General features: G+C 38.9%; 1 protein-coding gene across 11 annotated transcripts in view; it reads right to left on the bottom strand.

Annotated features, from left to right (window-relative positions):
* Window positions 1-25,256, bottom strand: part of EMSY (EMSY transcriptional repressor, BRCA2 interacting) — a 97,097-nt gene extending 71,841 nt beyond the window's left edge. For 3 of the 11 annotated variants that reach the window (XM_046685779.1, XM_046685783.1, XM_046685781.1), the window contains exons 1-8: window positions 24,937-25,254; window positions 23,110-23,218; window positions 17,164-17,263; window positions 15,437-15,511; window positions 14,076-14,117; window positions 10,428-10,603; window positions 8,656-8,808; window positions 6,426-6,685 (exon numbers count right to left, since the gene is read on the bottom strand). In XM_046685779.1, coding sequence (XP_046541735.1) covers window positions 6,426-6,685; window positions 8,656-8,808; window positions 10,428-10,603; window positions 14,076-14,117; window positions 15,437-15,511; window positions 17,164-17,263; window positions 23,110-23,179 — 876 coding nt within the window. In that variant the 5' untranslated portion in view covers window positions 23,180-23,218; window positions 24,937-25,254. Of the gene's footprint in view, window positions 1-6,425; window positions 6,686-8,655; window positions 8,809-10,427; window positions 10,604-14,075; window positions 14,118-15,436; window positions 15,512-17,163; window positions 17,264-23,109; window positions 23,224-24,936 lie in introns of those variants that run through there. The other 8 variants (XM_046685775.1, XM_046685777.1, XM_046685784.1 and 5 more) reach the window with 6 other exon arrangements.
* Between the last annotated feature and the right edge of the window lie 406 nt (window positions 25,257-25,662).

Genomic DNA, 25,662 nt, shown 5'->3' with positions numbered 1-25,662 from the left:
TAAGAAAAAGAACATAATCAAGATGAACTCCTAGAGCTAATATGCACTTGCTTATTTAAATCTCCCCAAAATCCTATTAACACAGATACTATTATTATCCCCATTTTATAGTTGAGAACACAAAAATCATTTACAAATCTGCAGTATCACAGTTCTGGGTGAGTATAATGGTGGTGTAGTGATACCCAAAACAGAGCAGAGTGTCTTCTTCCAAATTCTTTCCCCAAAATTACTTGTACCTACCTAGGACAGAAAATTGCTTTGAAAAATCCAAAGAATTTAAGGGAGAAATTCTTTTTCATTTTTATATCAGTTCTAAAGAAGGCCTAAAGTTAAATTAGTCAAAATTTACCAAGTATGTCTATAGTCAGTACCTACACCTCAAAGAAGCTTTAACTATATCATTTTTATATATTTCCAACATTACAGAGAATTCTAAGACATAAGTACAGGTTCATTACTTTAAGGAGTTTGTTGATTATTTGAGGAGTCAAGAGAGACAAACAAGCCTTGACCAGTAAACACCTTTATAGAGTCGACCGGCATACTTCTACACAGACTTAATCAGCAACACTATGCAGCATTATTACAAAAACCATCATCGGGGGCCGGCCCTATGGCCAACTGGTTAAAGTTCCATGTGCTCCACTTTGGCAGCCTGGGTTCATGGGTTTGGATCCCAGGTGCAGACCTACTCCACTCATCAGCCACGCTGTGGAGGCATCTCACATACAAAGTAGAGGAAGACTGGCACAGATGTTAGCTCAGGTCTAATCTTCCTCAAGCAAAAAAAAAAAGGAGGAAGATTGGCAACAGATGTTAGCTCAGGGCTAACAAAAACAAAAACAAAAAAAAGTAAAAAATACAAAACCAACCATCAGCCATCATATAAACTGAGAAGAAGTAGACTAATATGGTAAAAAGACCAGAGGTTTAAGAGTCAAATGAACCTAAGCTTAATCCTGCCTTTGCCACTGACAAATGGCAGGCCCATAGACATGTTAAAATCTCTGGGCTCCAATTTCCATCTATAAAATAGGGATAATAACACCTACCATGCAAATCATTACAAAGGTTAAACGAGATAATGATGTGAAGCATCTAACATAGTGCTAGGCACATAGCAGGTGGTCAATATTTGGCAGTCAACAAATAGTACTTATTAGTACTACTTACTAAATGTCAAAAAGATATCAGAAAGGCATTATAGATCATACCAATCTGGAAATATATTTTAATGCACTCTATTTTTGTTTCATTAAAGCACTGTATATATCTTTTCCCCAAATTCTGATACCCCTGAGAATCCAAAGAACTCACAGCTACTACCACAGCCAAACCAATTAGAGTAGTAATGGCAATTAGGTTTCACATTTGCCAATTCCAAACTACAGTAGCAGCTGCCTGGAGGACAGTGTTTATAAGGACTCTGCGGCACAGATGAGGACTCACCAAGGCTTGGCAGGAAAGTATGCCACAGTTAATTAGCAATGTCTGTCATGGGCAGGGAAGAACAAGCATTCATACTTGTGTCAAATATCTGCAATTTTAGAACTAGAGTATGCATGTAGGGTTCTAACATGAAGACAACAAAATTTCAGCAAAATAAATCTGGAGTCTTTAAGAGCATGTTTTAGGTTATAGACACAAATGATAAAACACACTTTGAGTTTTCAGTCTGAAAGTTGATTTCTGATCTGAAAAGGGGTTATCCAAAGTCAGAGATCCACCCTGAAGAAATTACTGGCACTTTAAAGTCACTTATTACGACAGGGAAAATAAAGGGATTTTGAAACCAAGTGAACCCAACAGTGTTTATTCAGGCCATAATTCAAATTACTGACCTTCTAGCACTCACAAAAACTCCTTAAGAGTGCTGGGACTTGCACCCTAAGGATAAAATGAAAAATATCAATCAAGCACGTGAAAGCATAAAGCTATATTCTGTTGCTTTGTTTATATAAGTGCTGTACCAACTGTTATACTTAAAATGAAGGCACCACATTAATATAGGTGGAAATTTGTCTACCCTGAAAATAGATGACCTATCTGAATTTGAATCAAGTCCACAAATTCATAATTATACTTAATGCAAAATTTTACTTTACCTAAAATAATTCCTAAGTTGACTGGCATAGGATTTGTGAGAAATCCAAGGTGAATGCAATAATGGCAACAGCCTGAAATTTCAAAAAAATCCAATTACCCAGCAAAAGGAAAAAAACCTAAAAATCCCAAAGAATATCTATTAGTCCTATCCACACTCAGCTTGCCCAAATAACAAAAGTAATGGCAATGAGTCCACATGAAGTAAAAGAGTACAGTTTTGCATCTGGAACATAGTAGATACTCAATAAATATTTGTGGAATGAATGAGTCTTATTTTTAATTTAGTTTACGTTAAATGTTTATTTTTCAAACACAGTAGGAAAAATCTAAGGTTCCGAGCCTGGAATCTCATGGTATGGCTCATATATAACTTTGGAGATAAATAAGCCCTCATATAAGCATCACAAGTGACAACCTCAATTATCCATTCCCAATTGACAATTCAGAAGAAAAAACAAAAACAGAGATATGGTAAAGTCAGTGAATCAAAAAAAGCAATCTCATCGACTTCACTTATAGGTAAACCCCATTTGTTACTAGTATTTTTATATAGGTTTACCAAAGAAAACTAAAAAAATTAATACTGGTAGGTGACATTTTCTAAGCACTCTCATATGTACTATACTAAGTACTTCCCATGAATCATCTCATTTAATTATCCTGATAACTCTAAGAAGTAAGTACTACTATACTATTATTATCTTTGTTTTATAAGGAAATGGAGGCTCAAGAGAGGTGGCAGAGCTAGTATTAGAACCTGATCTATTTACTCATTTATTCATTCATTCATTCAACAAATATTAATTAACACCTACTACATGCCAGGCACTGTTCTAAACACTAGGGAATACAGTGATGAATAAAAACAAGGTCTCCACCCTCAGCAACTTATACTCTATGGGAGAAATAGGAAATAAACAAATATGCGATATAATGTCAACTAGTTATAAGTATAATGAATAAAAATAAAGCACAATAAGGGAATAGAAAGACATGGATGGAAGGCGGGTACTCTTTCAGCTATAACTTTGCTACACTATTTCTCAAATACCAAATTAAAAGAATAGACAAGAAGAGGGGAGGAGAAAATTACTGACAAAATAAGACCCAGCAAAGAAGGTAGTAGAAAAAATAACAATAAGTAGATTTAAAACCTCCTAGAGTATACTAGGCTGATGACACCTATTATAGGGCTAGCCCAGAAAGCAATAACCATATTATAATAATATACGAAAAGTGATATTCAGAAAGATTACCTTGAAGTCATCAAATACAAATGCAAAAATTATGTTCAGTATAACATTTAAGAAGTCATCAAAAATAGTCAATTTCTATATATTAAGGGGTAAGATTCAGTTAACTGATGAATTCACTTATTTGGAACAGCTCATTCTCAACAGTGCCAATAAATAAAACACTGCTTTCCATAAAATACCTGCAAGGGAAGGGAGCTAACAGTTTTTGAGTACATACCTTATGTGGCATGTTTAAAATACCCAATCTCATTTTAATCCTCACAATAACCTTATAAGATTGGCATTATTTTCATCTCACAGATGGGTAAACAGATTTAGAAAGACTAGTTTATCTCAGGTCATAGTGGAAGAGCTGGGGTTCCAACCCAGGCCTCTTTGACTACAAAAATTCTTGTTTGATTTTAACACTACACCATAATGCCTCATCCTGAGACTGAAAACAGAATTTTATTCCACAAATAAGGTCATTATCACTTCCAGTTTATTAAGAAAATGATAATTGTTTTTATTACATAATGACATCTTTCCAGAAAACTCAAGGAAGTTCTTTAAATAAAAGTTCTCGTGGATCTGAAGATTCAAAGGTGGGAAAGACGCTGCACTGAACCCCAGAATGTACCTCTAACCCTTCCCCAAATCCCTCTAAAACAGTATGAAGGATATTTTAAAAGGGAGAGAGGCACATAAACCCCTAAGGTCAAAATGAGAAGGAGACAACAGCTGTAAAATTTTGGAAACTGGAAAACAGACAGACAACTAGTAACCGATCAAGCATACCCAAGAGAGTGGAAACCTAAGATGGCAAACAGAAGAACAAAAAACAAGACAACTTGTATCAGAGAATCCCAGACTCAGGAACTGAGAGCACCAGATATTTTGAAGTGGGAGTAAAAGTGGGACTAGAGAGAGAAAAATTAATTGAAAGTTTGTTTAAGCAGCATTTATATCCCTAGCTATCCTCCCCCATCCCAAAGTAAGACTAGGAATTTATTCTGAGGGAGAGACTGAACCCAAGTGAATCTGATGATACCAGACTGAGGCAGGTGGGTGCAGTGCTAAAAATAGAGGGGTTAAGTAAAGTTTATATACTGAATGATGAGACTATCCAGCTCTCTCCCTCCATTTACTCCCAAAATACTGGCAGACAGGCTTACTACTCTAGGCAAGAGACTGGAAGATTCTTTTCTGAGGAAACCTGACCAATCCATGAAAAAGCCCTAATGAAAGTGATAACTGGTGGAGGTAAAGGGGTAGGGGGTGTTTTTCAACAAACAGCCCAGTTAAGTCAACCTACAATGAAAGCCACCAGCCAACATGTCCCACTCTACACACAGAGCTTTCTGTCAGCTTTTTAGTGCCCACTTTCATATATAAACGGACAGCCAGCATTTAAGGAAACTCTGAAATGAAAGACAGAGATCAAAACAAATAGATAAAAGGAACTTACAGGTAAGAGAGAAACCATGAAAGAAGAAAACATCAAAAAAGTTATCGTGAATATGATCAGATAAGAGAATATAGTGATTTTACGAAGAGCAGGACACTATTTTTTTTTTAAAGGAACTTTCAGAGAACAAGAGCTACTAGAAATTTAAAGTATGGTAGCAAAAATGAAAAGTACCACAGACTTAATAAAGTACAAAGTAAAAGGATAAAGAAAATAACACGTAGAGAACATTTCCTATGTGCTAGGCTCCATTCTAAGTTTTACGTTCATGATTTCATTTTTACACCTGAAACCTTATAAAACAGATACAGTGCTCTCCTATTCTACAAGTGAGGACACTCAAGGTCTAGAGCTCAGCCTTCCCAGCCACACAGCTAGTAAGTGGCAAAAACTGGGATTTGAATTCAGGAAGTCTAGTTCCAAAATCCGAACTGTTAACCACCATACAATAGTAGAAAGAAAAAGCACCAACGGAAAATGGGAATCAGAAAAGGTAAGAAAATTAAGGTAGTTCAACGTCCTGAAAAATAGGTGATCCAAAAAGAGAGAACAGAGAAAAATCAGATAAATATTTCAAGAAACTTCCCAAAATCAAAAGACATGAGTATCTAGAATGAAAAGGGCCACTGATTATGCAACCCAATGGATAAAATAAAGACCCATACCAAGGAAAATTTCAGAATTCTGAAAGTTACTAAAAGTTTTCAAAGAGAAAAAGAGGATCTGAAATTAGAATGGTATTGGGCTTCTCAAAAGTAATACTGGAAGCCAACAGCCAATGGAGCAATACCTTCAAAATTCTCAGGGAAAATGACCTCCAACCTAGAATACTTTAGCTAAACCATCAAGAAAGTGGCAGGGTGCAATAAAGAAATTTTTAGTCCACCATTTAAGGTCTCAAAAAATTTACTTTCCATCCACCTATACACCAAGAAGCTACTGGAGGATATGTTCCACCAAATGAGTAAATCAAGAAAGACCAAGATCATGATGGTGAAGGGAGATTCCCAGAAATACAGGTGTGCAACAAGCCTAGGGCATAATCAGCATCCAGATTAGTGTGGGAAGTTAGAGGGTTCTGATAACATAAAATTGACAGAACACTGATGATTTGAACATACTGAGTGAAGAGTTTAGGAATGAATTAATGATAGCATACAAAGAATTTTTAAAAAGACAATAATTATTCACTTAATCATATCCTTCCTTTCTTCTATGAAACACCTGACTCTGACAACTTTGTTACTCTGGCAAAGTAAAAACTGAGTTCCTAAAGATAAAGTTATCCAAATATAGGTTAAAAAAACTTTTATATTTTCATTTTTTTCCAAATCACATCACAATAATAAAACAGACCAAAAGCCTTAAAGTTGGGAGATCTGCTATCTGTGTTATATTGGGCAAGGCATTTGGCATCTCTGAGCCTCATCAACAAGAAGTGAAATAATAATACCTATCCCAAAGCTTATGTGCAGATTTAAGAGAGGTGAACATTCGCAGCATAATGCCAAGCACATAGTAAGCACTCAGTGCATGTTTGTTAAATCTGAATCATAATGACTAAAAAAGATGCAAATAGCAATTGGCAGACAGAGACTCCCTCCACCACATACCTTCTGTGTTGTTGTGTTTGTCGTCTGTGTTGATGGTTTGGTGAAGGTAATTTTCACAGGAGACATGTGGGGTGGTAAGGAGTTGGCAATGCTCTGCATGATGTTGCTCATCTTGGGACTGCCACTCACAGGCACAGTGATGGTCTTTGAGACCGGAACAACAGCCTTTGGAACCTCCTTCAGGACAACAGGGGAGGAGCTAGATGAGTTTGTTCGCCTTCGCTTTCTGGGTTTTTCATCTTCATCCGAACAGCTAACACCTGAAAGGCAATGACAATATTGCTATATTTATAGCAATCTGACCTTGGACTTTATACTTTATTTTAAAATCTTTGCGTCATCAGTCATCTTCGACCTCCTTTTGCCTCAAGCCCAATCAGAGAGTAAGTCCTATCAATCTTCCCTCAGAGAAGTTGTCTCTGAATACCTTCCCTTCTTTCTTTAACCTGACAGCCATGTCAGGCCTTCTTATCCTCAATCTGTATTTTAGCAACAACCTCCTAAAAGGTGTCCACACTTTCAACTGCTCCACTTCTATTCTACCCTCCAGCCTACTACCAGTTATAAAATCTCACGTGGACTCATGCCAATGCCATGCCTCAAATCCTCAAATGCAGGGAGTTTTTATCTCCCTACAAAATGAGGCACAAAGTCATTACCACATCATTCACAGCCCTTTATCTTTCCAAGAACACAATACCCTGCTCTACCCAACCCTGTGCACCCCTATAATCCTGGCACACTGAACTACTCAACATTCCCCAAAGCCACCTTAGCACATTCTATCCATCTAGAGTCTCTACATACTATCTTTCTTTGGGGAATACCACCTACCATCAGTGACCTCTTCACCATTCTGCAATTACCATCCTGCGAGCCATCTCCTCAGTGAATCTTTCTCTTACTCCTCTAAGTGAAGCTAATCCATGCCTCCTCTGAGCTTATAGAGTGCTTTAGACATTCCCTTCTGTTATCACTTACCCCATGGCAATGTGGCTGTTGGCCTGCACATCTCCCACTATTAAGGGACTCCCAGAGGGTAATGACTAAGTCTTAATGGTTTATTTCCCTGGTATAGTTAGTGCCTTGCACATATGAAGTTAGGTGAATGAATAATTATATCCCAAACTAATGTTGTCTGTGTGACTTCCGAGAATAAAGCAATAAACTTCCTGTTACTTCAAACTACAGATTATGTAAAATGGTTTCTTCATGTTTGGGATTCACCTTCAATGTTTTAAAAAAGGATAAAAAAATAGACCGCTATAGTTATTTTAAAAGACCACCTCGGCTAAATCTATAGAAATCAGATATAAACTATTAAGTCCCAGATTCTTAGTTGTCTCTTTATGCACTAGAGCCTCAACTGTTTTTGTAGACTTTTAAAAAAAATCAAATGAGAAACATAAAACCTTGCAATATACAAAGGAAATCTCTACAGAGCAGACATTAAAAAAGTATACAACATGACTCATAGAATTGGTAATAAAATATAACTCCTTACACCTTCAACTTTTAGACACTAATTTAAACAAGGCTGACAATGACCTAAAATCATTCCTGCCTAAAACAGCAAACTTTACATCTAAAAGTTACAAAGAAATTAAACTTATAACTATATTGAGAAAAATGAAAATCCAATATTAATGATCTCCAGTTGATATGAAAGACAAAACAATACTGACATAACAGACATTAAAAACAAAAAATGAACTGGACATCAAACTGCTTCACAGGGTAGAATCAAGGGGTTAAAAACTGCAAATAAACTTCAAAAAATTACAGTCAACTAGAATACAAAACATGGACTCTCTAGAATGCTTCACTGAATCAACAGTTGGATGACATATAAATAATTTTTAAAAACACCACAAAGATTATAACTATAGGAGTTAACACTGAATAAATCACATAAGCACATTCCTTTAGTTTCTATTCACATTTTTATTCCATGACAATCAAAACAAGTGAATACTTGAAGGATAGTACTGTTGAAGGCAGATTTTCCACAAAGAACAAGAAAGAAGCAATTTCTCAACCCCCAGAAGTGATTAAAAAGCAATATAAACCTAGTCACATGTAAAGAAAGGAATTCTTTAGAAATTTCAAAAACTAACCACTGTTAATAGCCAGTGGACTGATGATTTAATCCAGGAAGGCAGATCTAATCAGAGCCTATGCTGCAGCATTTAGCCAAGATGGCCCTGATAACACTGAGAATATCACTTACTTTTGACATAAACAGTACTTCCACTTGGCAAGACAACTACATTGGAGGCAGGACTGGCAGGTCTTGGAGACTTAACCGTTGCTATGCTGCCACTTGGAACAGGGGTAGAGGTTGGGGTTGACGTGGTACTTGTGTAGGAATAGCAAACCACTACTGAAGGAACGATAAAAAAGTCTGCTGTTAACTTTCACCAAAACTGTCCACGCATACAGAAAAATTATTTTTTTACTGCAGGCCAATTTTAACATTTTCATACAATCAGAAGTTAGAGGCCAGTACTTAGGTATTAGGTCCACAGGTTAAAAGGTATTAATAACCTTTCCTGATAATCATCACTTAACTGGATTTTCCCCTAAGTATTTAACAGCTGTCTATAGGTGACATTGCCAATGGAGAAGAGAGTAGTTACAAAGAAATCAAATACTGGGAAAAATGAAAATCATTTTTCATTCATGGCAGGACTTGGACAAGAGGTAAATTACTTGTATTCCCTTTTAATACTAAAAGCAATATCAATAAGGGAGTAATGGATAATTTTTCCCTAACCATAGCAATTTCCAACTTGGCTACTGGGAGGAACCAAGGCAAGGTTCCTTTATTATAAACCAACTCACTAGTCACTTGCCATCCAAGTAGTGTAAGAATAATTCAACAAAAGTAATGACAACATCATATTTCAATTTCTTGAATAACAACAACAACAAGCAAGAATAGCTCATAGGCACCATTTACTGAGTACCATACATTATGCTAAATCCTTCCCATATATTATCACTAATTCTGACAACACCACAACCTCATTTTAAAGATGAGGAACCCAAGGCTCAGGGAAACTAAAGACTTGCTGGAAGTCACAGCTAGGAAATGGCAAACTAGGATTCAAACATAGATTTGACCATTGGAAATCTTTCCACTCTACCAGAGAGCTGGTGGATAGAAAATGTAAAAGTGGAATTTCGAAAAGGATACCCTTCCTATGACAAAGAAAACAGGAACCCTATGGAGGCCAAGTTTGCACACTGATAACTGTCTTTCTCTAAATACAGCTTCCTTCAGCCTAAAACAGAGCCTGGCATGCGTGAAAACAGTGTCTCACTCTGCTCCACAGCCCACTGCTAGTCAAGAAAAGGCAATTCCCCAAAGTAACCTTACAATTTGCATTATTTTCAGGTTTCATGCAACACCAAACTGAGCTATTAGAGTTAATTCAAATATGCACTCTCAAATTTAATGTTACTCTTGGTGACCTCAGGAGAACTTGGGGATTTTTAAAACACGTGTCAATTACTAGATTAAATAACAATAAGAAAGCCTTCTCCATCTGCCAGGTAATCCCTAATGGATTCAGCACATTGACTGGAACAGAGAAGCAGCATATACCATTGATTCCAGAAGACAAAAACAGAACTTTATTTTCTAAAGTATCAGTTCAGCACCTTTGTCCAGCAGCTAAATGACTTCTATCATCTTACTTATTTTCCATGTCACCCATTAAGGCCTTTTATCCACTTTTAACAAGATACACTGATATCAAAACTTCATTCCAAGAAGGCTTTTTGCAATTTTCTGATTAATATAATTCACATTTTGAACAAAAGAGAGGTTTAATTTTGGCTGAAACTAAAGCCTTGGCAGTTTCTAGTTTCATAATAAGACTTGCTCACTATGTTTTGCAACCTTTAAACACTGGGATAAAAACAGATGAAAAATAAGACAACTTTTCTTGAAGAATCTGAGAAAAGTCATCTCTACACAAATATTTTTCTACTCACCTTCCTTGCTTCCTGTTTCTGCAGGCACTGGAAGAGATGCATTGTGCTGGATAGCTGCATTGGCAACAGCGTTAGCTGTTACAGTGAAGGCAGTTTGGGGAACCAGCCGGGGCATCAGTGGTACCAATCGACGACCTTCAATGGACCATTCTGAAGAGCTATTAGGTCCAGACATACTAAACAAAAAAGAAAACGCTGCTACAAGGGTTCTCAATCACTAAAAATGAATCAAATATATTTTCTCAAACAAACAGAACTCTTTAAATTACAAAAAGTACCCTGAGTGAATAGGAAAGGCTTTATTTTAAGCAAGCAAGATCAAAACTATGAATAATAATCAGAATTCAAGGAATTTCACACACACATATTTTATTCTATAATCTGAATCTTTCAACAAACATAACTGAAACTGTGAAAAATTTTCCCATGCTTTCTAAATAAATATTGACATTATTTTCATTAGTTTAAATCCAGCATTGCTAATGAAAACTAGTATTTCTACTAACTTTTACAACTTAATTTTGTAATTAAACGGAAAAGGTAAAAAGTATTCATAATTTAAAAAATCAGATTTTCCTTAATAATTAAGGATGGAATTCACGAAACCTTCGCGAAATTATCTAACTGCCTGCATGGCCAGAGGTTCTAAGGCTTTCAAACAAGGGAAACTGAGGCAGTAAACGAGGGAGACCAGGTACTGAGGGATGGAAGAGGGCTGCACATATCACTGCATGTGTCACTGCCGACGTGTTGTAGTATTACCCTTCCTACTGAAACAGACTAGATCTGAGGACACGGGAAGAAAACTGCTGCCACTTTAATTTTATTGTTTTTCCCACTCATCGCTCTAAGAAGTATTCCAGGCTACTGAACTCTACCCCTACACAGATACTGTTCTCAGTTTCTCTACTCTAAACTTCTTGAGCAAATTTTATCCCAGGAATCCAAATAGAGGTTAAAATATGAAAAGACAGGTGCGTCACTTCTTTTGACTTGGCTCCACAAAAAGTAGTTGTCACCTCTCCTGACTAATGATTGGTGTTGAAGTTTAAAATTCACTCAGAATCCATGAAACAAACTCTTCACTAAGAAATATTCACTGCACCTTTTTAAAAACCAAAGATCCTACAACCCTACCTAGAGTGTAAGACTCTGTCCACTGATTCTTCAGATTTAGACAGAGTACACAAAAGCCCTTGTTAGTGGAGAGTGGAATAATGATAATGATGATGATGATGGTAATGATAGTTAACATCAATTAAGCACTTACTATGTCAGGCATTGTTCTAAACATTTTTCACGTATTAACTCATATACTTTTCTCAACAATCCTATGAAATTGGTATTATCATCTCCATTTTATAGATGGGGAAACTGAGTAACTGAGAGGTTAAATAACTTGCGTAAGGTCACAGAGCTACTAAATGTCTCTTTCCAACAAGCATACATCATGCTACTGAAATTATTCACCACATCATAAGTAGAAAGTAGAAAATTTTTCAAATGTGTTTTATGTCTAACTTTTGCCTTTGATTTATACTAATTAGGTACTGCTATCTAATTACTACCAAATTCTACTGAATGGAATAAATAAATTACTTTACAACTTGAGAAGGATTTACATTCAGTTCAGAAAGGAGTTTCTAGGAGTCGATGAATCCAGTTGGGTTACTGTGGGAAATCTGAAAATTCCCTCCTGGTTTAACACAGTCCTAAGACAAGGGAAAGAGGAGTTCCTAAGACCCCAATAATCCTCACAAACTTTTTATCACTTAATTTCCAAGTTGATGCTAGTTCTGAAACAGAAAACAGTACAAACAAGAAATAGAGACAGGAAAGGGCTTTAGCTAGTTGTCAAAGGAAAAAATTCTAAAAGCTATTCAGCATTTTCTTGGCTTATTCCTATTTTGCTATCATTTCACTAGAATATCACTAATAAATTTGCTTGGTGAGAGTTTACCACACAAACTGATGTCTACACTTACCTGGGGCATTGTTTAAATGGTGGCAGAAATTATGGAAGATTAATAATTTGAAACACATGAATATATGCTATGGAAAAGACAATTTGCAGTGCAAAAGACACAACTGCAACTTTCAGAAAGATCTATAAATCTTCCAAATTTCTACTCATGCAAACATGCTCAAGCTTTTTTAAGTGAGTGAAAAATTAAACATCATGTTAGAATTAGACTGAAAAATTCCTATTTGCTTAGTAATGAAGATATAAATATGCATTAGTTGCACAAATCATCTAAACTAAATTTTACCGATTTTTGTAAACATCTTACTCCACGGCTTCCCTGGGATACCTAAGTTTCAATGTAAGAATGCCTCTCTATTTATACTAAGTATGGCAAGAGAGGGTGGAAACCTTCCTCCAGCCCCTTTTCTGAGAAATCTGACCTAACACTAATGAAACTATCTTGGCTCTCACATCCTTTGCTGTGCAGGGCACCAGCATGAAATCCTCATCCTCACACAGAAACTCACACAGTATCCTATCAGTGATTGGCTGATGGGGAAGGGGTTAAGAGAACTGTAATTCCAGATAGCCACTTTCTTTGAACTCAGAGACAACGGTGGCAAGAATTGCCCAATTAAAAAATCTGAAGCCCCTTGACATTCCAGGCTTTAATACCGTAATATTCTAACATATTTCAAAACTGAATTAGAGTATCAAATTTAATAAAGAGTCTGGTGCCAAATAATGAGTATTATGCTTCAAGCCACAAGCAAGGCTTTTCTTTGATCCCAGACACTCTACTCCTTTTGTTTCCACCTCCTTTGTGCTCAGTCTCCTCGGCTTTCTGTTCACCTTTCAACCGCATTCCTTCTGGCCCAAGCTGCTGTTTTGAGTGGGGGAGGGAAGGGAGAGGAAGAAGGGAATGCAGTCAGTTCAGATGCATTCCTCCTTGGCTCGAGCTGCTTTTTTTGAGGATCAGAGTGTGAAGCCCTCCTATAGACAATCTTTGGAACTAGGTTCTGTTGCAACTTCTGAGGGAAAGAGGGCCAAGGAGATGGGGAGAAGGAGGGGTCTATTCCTTCCTCTCCATTCCCCACTCACTGACCCTTGGGCTCAACAAGTAAATTCGACATCTGGTCAAACTAAAACCACAATATAAAATATTAAAACAGGAGTAAGGAAAGACCTAAGAAGCTTACAATTTTACACTGCAGTAAACTCTTTTCAAAAAATTAAATTTGTGTAGTAAAGAAATCAGAAAGGAGAGTAAAAAAGAGGAAACACAGGCAGATAAAAGCCAACTCTCAATTATCCATGCTAATAGAGAGAGGAGGGAAAGGGAGAGGTCAAACAGATTAAAGCAAGCCACATATTATCCAAAAATACTTTGGCAAATACTTGTAAATTCTTCCACCAAACCTTTTCCAGGACAACTAACAAGCAGTAAAATGACTAATTAAAATTTTCACCTCCTCTCCCTTCCCACCCTCTGACTAGAGGTACTCCCAAGCAGCAAAATAGCTAAAGGGTGGGTAGTATTAGGAGGGGGAGGAGGGGAAGAGAAGGAAAAGCAAGGGGCACAGTTAATTTGTAAACAGAGTATGTGCCCCTGAATAATTGAGAGCTTCAATTTTGAAATAAATACAAGAAAAGCCTGAAATAATAATAACCTATTTGCATACCTGTAACTTGGTCTTTCACCCAAATATAAGGATAAATTCATTCTTTAAAGGGGAAAAAAGGAAAAGGAGACTAAATAAATGTTATCCTTTAAGTATGAAACTGATGCATCAACTTAAAACTAATTGCCCCACAATATTGTTCCAATGCTTTTAAGGTACTGATTTTGTCTCTAAGTGCCTCTGAATGCAAGCTATTGTTTACTACTTTATTATTTAGCACATAAGTTTCCTATTACCAGTTCTCAAATTAGAATCCAGCCTGTTATTACTTTTAGAGCATCCCAATTCAAAAGTTTAGAGCAAATTAAAGAAGGAACACATTAATATTTGAATGTTTCAACTGTGCTGGCCTGCCAACTAAATACTTGATGTCTCTAACGGAAAATTTCCAAATTTCTACAGTGCATACGTACCTACCACTGAAAAATCTCAAAATTCAAATAGCTAAACTTTCAACCTATGCAGTTAAAAAGGTAGCACCTCATTTTACAAGTTAAGTAAAATGAGGAACAGTGAAGCACAACATGAAGCTAACGGATCTTCTGAGTCAGTTCAAATACTGCCAACTGGTTTAAATGCACTATTTATCACAATACGGAAACACACTCAATTTTTTCCTTTAGTTTTATTTCACACTAAAACATAAAAACAAAAAACAAATGAATTATACTATAACATATCTTATTTTATGAAATGTTCCTATCATCTTGCATTAACATTTAAAGGATTTCTGTTCCTTCTATTCTTTAGGAGGGACTATCTCCACACATACTCTATTAATGCCCTCCACTCCATCTGTCAAATAGTTATCATGATCTGAAAACAATTTGATAATCTTTCACAATTTTATCCTGTTGGCTTTTAAAAGTAAATTAAGATATACTGTATTCACATTTCTTAAAAGCATAACATATTTTACAACCTTTTTTCGGAATCTCAAAATACATGAAATATTAGAGTCAGTTATCAAAAAATTTATAATGCCTATTTATAAAGCAACGTACACATCAAATACCATTACAAAGAACCTCTAAGGGCCCATCAAATTTGGGGAGCACACTACTGTTATTAAACTTTGATTCACAAGTAAGTGAATCATCTGCTTAAGTGTGTCGGCCCTTAATCATACGGAGATTACACTGTAACGGGATTTGACCTGAGTACTTAAAGCTTGCCTAACCAAATGCAAAAACAATCAACTGAATAAACAGTTAACACCACTATGGTCAGGATCCCTGAGTATAGAGATATTACTATTAAGATAAAAACTCAGGAATCTGCTACACAATAGGAAGACTGTTTCAAAAACTATGTTACGCTACGTCATAAAAAAATCAGGGGTGGTATGACTAATGGCTTACTTATGTGCAATTGTTGTTAACCGTTCATCGTTTACTGCTCTCCGAACTTCAGCACGGTGGCGTTCTGTTGAGATGCTATGAAAAAAAATAGCCATTATAGAACTCTGCCAAGCAGGCAGCTCTTTTCTATACTTTTATTCATGTAAGTCAACATTTTGCTTGGTGGAGAGGGGACAAGATTGATTTGTGAAAAGAAATAGACAGGGGCCTAATATATCTTCAAATGCTTTAATTAAAGTCATTAAAAAGGATTCATACTGATTCTGTGTAACTGCAGAGAGAACTTGTTGCAAATTAGAAATCACAGGAAGACAAATTCAGCTTAATACCAAGTCATTACTTCCAAAACTCAGAAATGTCAGACCACGCTCAAGATTAGTAGAGGTTCCTCTTATCTAAATATGCAAACAGCCAGTGAATGACCCATAATCATGGTTACTGAGAGGAGGATTTTGACACTCAGAAGAAAGTCTTCTAAGGTTCTTTCTAAAGCTTAAGAGTCTATAATCTTAGGTTCAGTGAATATAATGAAGAAATGAAAGTGGCAAAATAATTAGTTTTCTGTGGGTATATGCTATGAAACCTGACACCAGGATATTACTCAACACTTCAGCTGTTAGGTTACCACTATGGTTAAAATGTGCTTATATTGATCCTGATTAAATACATGTAAAGTGAATACTAAACAACTGAAAAAGGCTACACCTGTTCCATTCATAAATATTCAATAAAATGAATACCACTCTTCAAATTGCAATCTTTACTGCTTAAGCTAAATCTACACCATGGACTAAACTATTCAAAGGGCTTGAAAGCAGAATTTATCAGGAAATACAAACAACAAACAAAAAACATAAACTGTTAAATTTAAAGGACAGTAAGACTAAGGATTTGGCTTAATAACATCTCTATATTAATGTTGATTAAATACAGGAAAAGCCTCTTCTCTATTTTCACTTAAAAAAAGAAGAGGACAAAATGGTTTTAAACGTAGAAAGGAGGGGCCAGCCCCACCGCCTAGCGTTAAGTTAGGTGCCCTCCACTTCAGTGGCAGGGGTTCAGTTCCCCGGTGCAGACCTACACCACTCATCAGTGGCCATGCTGTTGCAGCAACCCACATACAAAATAGAGGAAGACTGGCAGAGATGTCAGCTCAGGATGAATCTTCTTCAGAAAAAAAAAATATATATATAGAAAGAAAACTTCAGTTAAAACATATTTTGAGAAAGTTCAAGATGTTAGAATGGATCAAGGCAAAGTATCAAAAAACCTTTCACTAGAATTTATAATGGATTCAATGCCTCTAATGGGAAGCTGAAGGCATAAACTATGCTTAAGGCTATTGCTATACAGTCATCACCCATTTCTATCAATTAAGACAACAATTACCTAGTATCTCCTTCTTTTCCCCAACAAATGCCACTGCGCCACTCTAGATCCTCATATTCAGTTGCTGCCAGCTCTTCTCTCCTTCACCCATGTCAAAAATATCTCCCTTTCCCAGGTAGCTCAAGCCTAAAATAATCTGCCTTAAACCATTTCCAATTATATTATAGAATAAATGGTAAATTACATAATTTTCTGTAAAAAAGCACACAACTGGGATGAGATCTCTAAGCACCAACAACTTGAACACCTCTATTCTTCAACTTGAGAATGAACAGTAATAAAACCCCTCAAAAGGAAATTTCTAGAGTCACATCTCACAAACTTTTATGATAATTTACCTAAGAACTTTTGAGAGTTCTCCAAGAAGATCTTTCTTTTCCTTGGTGAGATCCCCCTGTGCCCGAAGTGCACTGATAACTCCAGCATATGCCTCCAATTCTAGAAGAAGAAAATTATTTTATCAGGATAGGCCTTCAATATTTTAATACTATGGCTACATATAGTGAAATTTCAGGGCAGGAAATCTAAAAATAAATTAAAAATCAAAATGCAAATTTTTTTAATTCCTCTCAAAAATTTTATCTAATAACATCGATTAAAATGTGAGTTTTATAATTGTATATCATTTTCTTTCATACTGCCCCACAGAAGTCATATATGTTAAACTTTTAGAAAAATCTAACAGTAAATATTTTGTCTCACACATTATCACTGAAGAACATTTAACTCAGATGCTACCAACTACTGGGAACAGGCTCCAAGTGATATAATAAGGCTGATAAGTGTAGTTTTTAGCACTATTGAAAGGTACCTTCACTGCCCAATCCTTGCAATAATTCCTTAGGCCTGCCTAAGAATTCAAACTATATTCCACCTCCCTCCTGGGTAGCTGAGAGTACTATGAGTACTGTGCAACTGAAAAACTACTGAAGAGTCAAATGACCAGACTCTGCTCTAGCACTGTGACTCACTAGTTGTGTGACCTTGGGCAAGTCCTTTCTCATCTCTGAGCCTCAGTTTCTCTATGTAGAAGAGGTTTTGAAGGTACCTTCCAGATCTAAGATCTTCTGCATCTATAAAAACCACCATCACAATGACTAAGGCAGATTAGGGAACATGAAATGCTCTTAAGAGCAACAAGGACACAATACTAAACCCTAATGCCAGACAGTTTCATTCCACTATCTTTCCACAGCAACAATCATTATGAAATGAAGTTGTCAGTCTCTAGTACTGGTCAAAATGTAAAACAAAAAAGTCCCTCAATGGTTCTCAGTGAACCATGCCTGCCTCCCAGCGTACTCCTTTTGTACTACCTTTGTATAGTCTGCTCCCGCACTGACTCTGGGCTTGGCACATGACTTGCTTTGGCCGATGGAACGTCAGCATACATGATGCAAAAAGCAGCTCACTAAGCACTTGCACACAGGGCCTTGCTCTCTTAGAACCTTGAAATCACCAAGCCATGAAAAAGCCCAGGATGAAAGGCCACAGAGAGAGCCCTAGCCATCTCAGCTAAACCCAGTCAACCGGCTAAATACCACCACCTGAGAGAGCTCAGGCAAGACAAGCAACCTACAGAATCATGAGAAATAAGAAGACAGTTATTGTTTTAAACCATTAACACTATAAGACAGGTATATCTGAGTAAAATAAAATGATGGGAAATAAGTATCCAGACTACAGTTATTTTCTTACTCAACTGAAGTTACTACCAGTATTTGCTATTTGCCAATGCCTAACACACAAGAGACACTCAATGTTCGCTGAATAATGAAGGCATGGATACTTGCATACTGGGTACTACACCAATAATAAATTAGTAGACTCATTCAGTTCATATTATTCACAGTTCTGACAAACAAAAAGAAGCTTTATATAGAAGAGTGAGCTGACTATATTAAACAGAAATGTCGGGGGGCTGGCCCCATGGCCGAGTGGTTAAGTTCGCGCGCTCCGCGGCAGGCAGCCCAGTGTTTCCTTGGTTCGAATCCTGGGCACGGACATGGCACTGCTCATCAAACCACGCTGAGGCAGCATCCCACATGCCACAACTAGATGGACCCACAACGAAGAACATACAACTATGTACCAGGAGGCTTTGGGGAGAAAAAGGAAAAAATAAAATTTAAAAAAAAAGAAAACAGAAATGTCTGCTCCAACAGAATTATCCTATACATTGTGGCCAGCCCGGTGACGTTGCAGTTAAGTTCACATGCTCTGCTTCAGTGGCCCTGGGTTGGCCAGTTTGGATCCGAGGCACAGACCTATGTACCACTTGTCAAGCCATGCTGTGGCAGACACAAACAAAACAGAGGAAGATGGGCGCAGACGGTAGCTCAGGGCCAATCTTCCTCAGCAAAAAAGAGGAGGATTGACAGCAGATGTTAGTTCAGGGCTAATCTTCCTCAAAAAAACAAAAACAACAAAAAAAGAATTATCCTGCATGTTCAATCTGTGCTGGATACCATATAGCTATTTCATGGGGTCTCTCTGGAAGGACAAAGCCCTGCTGCTCTGGAGTAGTGAAGGAAATACTTCATTCCAGGAAACACATACTTCAGTTTTTATCACAACCCAAACCAGAGTTCAGAAAGGCACTGGGGATAACCAACTAAGAAATTGCTATATTCTAAATGTTTATGCCCCATTTATGGAGTGTTTTATTCAATAAATCAGTATTGAGTCCTGTTATTTATACCAAATAGTATGGTAAATCCTGCCCTCAAGGAGTTAACTCTAGAATAAAGCTACCATGAAACACGTCATCAGACAAGCATGATACAGTTTACAATGCAATGGTAAAAGTACAGACGAGAAACATATCATCTAGTCTGGAAGCATAAGCTTTAATCAGAAAGACAACTATGCTCTAGGCAGGCAGGGGGGGAAAATTACAAATGTGCAAAAGAACAGAGAGAGCAAAAGAGCAGACAATGGTTCACACAGACACCCAACTTCCAGTAACAGTTAGTGACTATTTTGAGAATTTTACATTAAAGAAGTAGAAATACATCTGTACTTGGATAGTCACTAATTCAAACCAAACTACTAATTGAACATTACTACTATAAGGTACCATGGAGAATATTTACAGGAAACAAAACAAAGCCTTTATCCTCAAGGTGATTAAAATCCAGCAAGGGATGCATGTAAAGGAATAAAGAAGGATAAAAATGGAAGAGAAGTTTGGGGCCTGCTAAGATAAGGCCTCTACTTCCAGTCCAAAAATATTTTTATTTGGGGGCCAGCCCCATGGCTGAGTAGCTAAGTTCATACATCCCGCTTCAGCAGCCCAGGGTTTCGGGGGTTCGAATCCTGGGCGTGAACCTGGCACCACTCATCAGGCCATGCTGAGGCAGCGTCCCACTTAGCAGAGCCAGAAGGACCTACAACTGGAATATACAACTATGTATTGGGGGGGCTTCAGGGAGAAAAATAAAATACAATAAAAAATAAATTCTTATAAAAATAAAAATTTTTATTTGATAGGACTCTGTAATTGATTTAATGTGGGAGGAATGGCATAAGGACAGGAATCAGGTTCTGCAGTTTGCAAGATGCTGAGGAGAATGGCAATACCATAAAAAGAAATAAAGAGGTCAGAGAGAGGAAGCACTTCGAGAAAAAAGAAAAAGAAGTTCACTTTTGGTCTGTGGAATTTATAGTGATCAAGACACAATTTCTTAAAAAGTGAAATTAAATAACGGAATGTGACAAAGATTTTCGACATCTGAAGTCTCATTCCAAGTCTAACTAAAAAATCACGCACGAAAGTAAAAGGTGGCAACCTCACACAAAACTGGACTCAGAACACAGTTATCACGGGTACACAATCCAAGGCACTTCCTCCCCTTCTCAAGAAATTCACTTACTGTAAAGAACCTTTACTAGCTTCCCAACCTCCTTCACGTTTTGATGGGTATCTTCAGATCCTGACAAATATCCAACTTACTTGAAATTCTGGTATTATTTTTGGTGCCATTCTATTGTAGTGTTAACGCTAATGACACATAAGTATAATGAAATAATAAACACATGTAAACACTACAGGAAACCAAAGATTTGCCAAAGCATTTTTTAAAGCCTTCAACTCATTCCATTTAAACAAATCAACCACTCAATTATACTACAGTCCACAAAGCCATGTTAAGAGTTACAGCTCAGGAATGGTCATTAAAAAATAGGGCAGGGGAGAGGCCGGATAGAAGGAAGGAAGTATTTACCTATCACTGGTATGTTCAGTACATATAAAGAAATTCTCTATCCAAGTTTCTCTATACTTAAGTAAAATCTAAATGTTTAGCATCTTACGTTAAAATAATTTATAACTATTTTTAAAAGGACAAAATTAATTCTTAAAATATTTAAGTTAATTCTTTAATACAGTACCTTCTCTAAACTTTGGACCTAGAGCTAGAGTTTTAAGGCAATTCAAAGGTTTCATTGTCATGATAATAAGTCAACGGGTGGGGAGGAAGTCCTTCTGCAAATCACTACCAAGGCTACCTCCTAAAGTGAAGGGTCATTGAAGATGACATTACCCTGTAGGAAGGCTGTTTTCTTTTGTAGAGAAGCAGCTCTCCAGCAGCATTACCCATACTGCTCTGACTAAAATTAAGGATAAATTTAGACTTAAAGGTTACCATTTTTATATTTAAACATAATCTCCTGATTCCAGGCCCCCAAAGCCCGGAAACCTTAATCTAATCTACTGTAATTGTGATCTATTCCTCCTCTACAATTGCTTCAGCTATGAAATAAATATGAGTCCAACTTTATAATTAGAGGTAGCAAGTTACAGCAATTGCACATAAGTGTGTTGAAAACCATCTTTGAATTATACTAAGAGATTACACACACAGTTAAAGGAAACAAAAAGGTAAAAGAATGACTGACTATAAAAAAGCTCTGTAGATGTGTTAAAATATAATGCTAAGAAGTAGTTTAAAATAGAGAAATCCTCATAGCGGCCTAAAGGGAAATAAAAAGGGTAAAGATTATTAGCAGGCAGGGCCACAGCAGCTATGATTCTGAGTGACAGATAGGAATTGCCAAGAAAGATTTCCTTTGAAGATTCACTTGCAAATAAATTAATGTCTGAAAGCAACTGCTTTAAAACACTATACACTCAGATGTCAGGCAGGCCATTTTTATATACAGTTAATCCAAATAACAAACTTACGAGGCAGATATCATTATCTTTCTTTCACAAAAGTGTCAACAGATCTAGGGAGATTAAATAACTCATCCTTGATCATGCAGGCCATTAGTAAAAGGATCAAGACACCAGGTCTGTCTGAATTCAAGGCCCACACTTTCCCCCTCAAAAATCACAGATATGTAAATAATTCATATCCACTGCCAAAACATTTAATGTTCTTTCGAATTATTTTTTCATTTACGGAGCGGCTACTATGCACCGGCCTGAGACTGCACTGGTAAATAAGACAACTGCCTTATACTGTAAGCTCCTTCTCACAGTATAAGGCAGTATTCTCAATCAAGGGTCCTCCTTTGAACCACAGAATTCAGAAAATGATCTGAATAACTCTTTTTCTCAATTTTCCCAAGGATACTACATAAGTAATACCACGCTAGATGCATAAGAAGTTAGTTCATTACATACAGTGGATTAACATCCACTGTAGCCTTAGCATTAGGGCTTAATTCTCTCGCTAAATGCTAGTTGAGAAAGCCTGTTCTAAAGGAAAAGAAGCACTAAATAATTCATTAGAAGCATAAAGAGTGTTTTATTACTGACAGTAAAATACAATTTGGGAAAGTCAGCATAGCTTACATTAATTTAGAATTCAGAAATACTATGTCATTCACACATACATTAATGCAGGTTAAAAGTATGCTAAAGTGAGACTGGAATCATATTCCCTGGGTTGAAACCCCAACTCCATGACTTACTATTGGCATTACCTTGGGTTCTAAGCTTCAGTTTTGTCATCTATAAAATGGCAACAAAAAAAGCAAAATACCTACCTTTTTGATTTGAGGATTAAATGGGATGTTGAATGTAAAGGACTCACAAGAGCCCAGTACCCCTCAAGAACTCCTAGTTGCTAATATTATGATGATGATGATGATTTACGCACGTACTTTGTACAAAGCACTATGCTAGGCACTGAGAAAATAACAATAAAACAGGGAGTATACCTCTAAAGAATTTCTGACGCAACATGAGATATGACATCCATGCAAAGAGCCGTGACCCAAACACAAAGGGAAAAGTATCAGAGAGAGGCATAACACATCAAAAATGAAAATCATACCCAATTTTCGAAGAATCCTTTTGCACTCATCCCTGCTGAGATCCAAAAGGGTTGGCCACACAACAGGCATTCCTGCTTCCTTTTGGTAGCCCCAAAGAGCTTGTCTTCCCTACCAAAACAAAAAACAAAAAATCAAATAACCAAAGTACCTTCAAAAAGCCACTCACCTGGAGACCCATACACACTCAGAAGTGCAATCCATCAGAATATCTCAGAATCCTATTTCACCACCACACTTTCCAACTTCTCCCAAAGAACTAAGTAACCACCTGGGAGCTGACTATTCCAGCCTGTGACAGCGGAATGAGCACAGGCTTTAGAGCCAGACACGTCTAGATTCTAGCTCCAGCTTTCAACTTAGTGGCTGTGTGACGCTGGGTAAATGAGCCTATCTGAGCCTATTTTACACTCTTGTATAACAGATGTAATTTCACCCAGTTTGCTATGAGGATTAGAGAACAGTGTATGTGAAGTTCTTATAGTGGCTGGCACGCTGTTTATTAAATAGGCGCTACTACCTGTGTAACCTTGGGCAAGTTACTTGACTTCTGTCGGCTTTCTCACTTAACGAGTTACACGAGATAAAATGTGTAAAGCTCCCAGCACGTTATGTGGGTTCATGGAACTTAATAAAGAACTTTCTCCTCCAGTCTCAGCAATGAAAGGTGAATTTACATCCTGCAGGCCTTCAAACCGTTTGCCAAAAGTTTAGATGTCAGGAATTTCCCTCGTCCTGGGAATTCCCTGGTCTAGAAGATAAAAGGACAACCGCCAGTAAAGCGCTGGGCGCTTGCACAATGCCTGCTTAGCACTCAATAGATCTTGTAAATATTTCTTAAATGGACAAATGAACGATTGCCAAGAGTGAAATGAATGAATGAATGAGTGAATGAATGAATGAGCAAGCTCGCTGTCTAGTCTGGGAGTCAGGCCCCGAACCGCAGTAACTGCTGCACCCCGTTCCAGGCGCTGGGGCTGCTACCTCCAACTCCACGCCCGGAGATGGGCCCCCTCCCCCTCCTTCCCATAGTCCTCTCAGCTCCGAACCAACCCAGAGCGAGGAGAACTGGACTGCGCGCCCCAGCCGGCAGGATGACATAAAGAAGAGGGGTGGGGAGGAGGAGGAAGGGGCCGAGCCAGAGGAATCCGCTCCCTCCACCAGCCAGGCCCCGCCTCCCGACAGGAGCTCGGAGGCGGCCGGCGACCGCCCGAATCCAGCACCACGTCACGGCATCCCGACGCGTCCCCGCCGGCGGACCCCAGCGCGGGGCCGCCCTGCACCGGGAACCTGGGCGGCCCCGGCCCGAGCCCGCTCCGGGAAGCCGGCTCTCGCATAATCCTTCCCCAACTCAGGTGTCAGGCAAGCAAGCCCGCCCCGCCCCCGCCCCAAACACGCACTCGCTCGCAGCACCACAACAAGAGCAGCCCGCCCACCCTGCTCACCCGCGCCGCTCGGCGCCCGCCCCGATGTCAAGCCCCCCGCCCGAGCCCTTCGGGACCGGCAGCCGGTGTCAGGGGCCCCGGCCGGCATCAGCGCCTCGCTCCCTCCTCGGCGCAGGGGACAACGGAGAGAGAGGAGGCGCGCGGACAGCCAGGCAGACGACCGAGGCCCACCGGGAGGCCCCAGAGCTGGACCCCCGGGAGCCCGGTCCCAGGCCTGCCAGAGTCCCCCCCCTCAGCCCACCTCGGGGAGCCCCACGATCCCGTTAGGAGACAACGGAGGATGGGGCTGGGCGCCCCAAGCCGGGTCCGAATGCTTGGCCCTGCGTTCCTCCAGCCTGGCTAACCTGCCAGCTCTTCCCAGTACCCTGTCTGAGAGTCACCCACCTGCCCGGCCTTTCGGGGCTCATCTAAAAGGCTCCTCCGCCAAGACTAGGGGACACCAGGAATTGGGTTTGTTTGCGGTGCCTCAGAAGGGGCAAGATGGCGACAGGTATCAGGGCGCAGGCGCAGCCGCGCGCTGGCAGTCGGGAGGTGTAGTTCGCCTTTCCCGCCTTTCGCAGAGCGGACGCCAGAAGGCCTCCATGCTCCCTGCTCCTCTTGTCCTCCGCGTTTTGAAAGGGAAGAAGAGACATGGCGGGGGCGGTGCTGGGAGTTGTGGTCCGAACCCAAACTCCCTCCTCTTTCGCTCTTAGTATGCTCTCGCACGCGCAAGGAAGGCTGGGATTGTAGTTTCCTTCGCTTGTCCTCCTCACCCTCCTCCCGGGCTTCGCGCGCCTCTCCTCCGGCTGCCGTATTCCAGCCAATCGGCTGCGCTCTCTGCTACGTGTGGCGTCACACGTCGCGGTCAAAATGGCGTCGGTCGCTGGAGGGGAGTCTTTCCCGCGACCTTTACTTTAGGCGAGGTTAGGGACAGTAGGAAAGCACCTTCGTCCCTGAAGCGCCGTTGAGAATTAGGACCGAATTCCTCGGTCATGGGAGCAGTTATCGGCGGCCTCCGGTCCCCCGGGACGCAACTCAAGTAGAGATGGTCCGCGCTACGAGAACGACAGTGGACGTCGCGGTTGCCCGTAGCCGATCCCGTAGCTGCAGGTAGAGAAGGTGGACCCGGGC

This window comes from Equus quagga, chromosome 14 (assembly GCF_021613505.1).
Source record: "Equus quagga isolate Etosha38 chromosome 14, UCLA_HA_Equagga_1.0, whole genome shotgun sequence".
Lineage (NCBI taxonomy): Eukaryota > Metazoa > Chordata > Mammalia > Perissodactyla > Equidae > Equus > Equus quagga.
The sequence above is the reverse complement of the archived record's forward strand: the minus strand, read 5'-3'. Positions and strand labels throughout refer to the sequence as shown.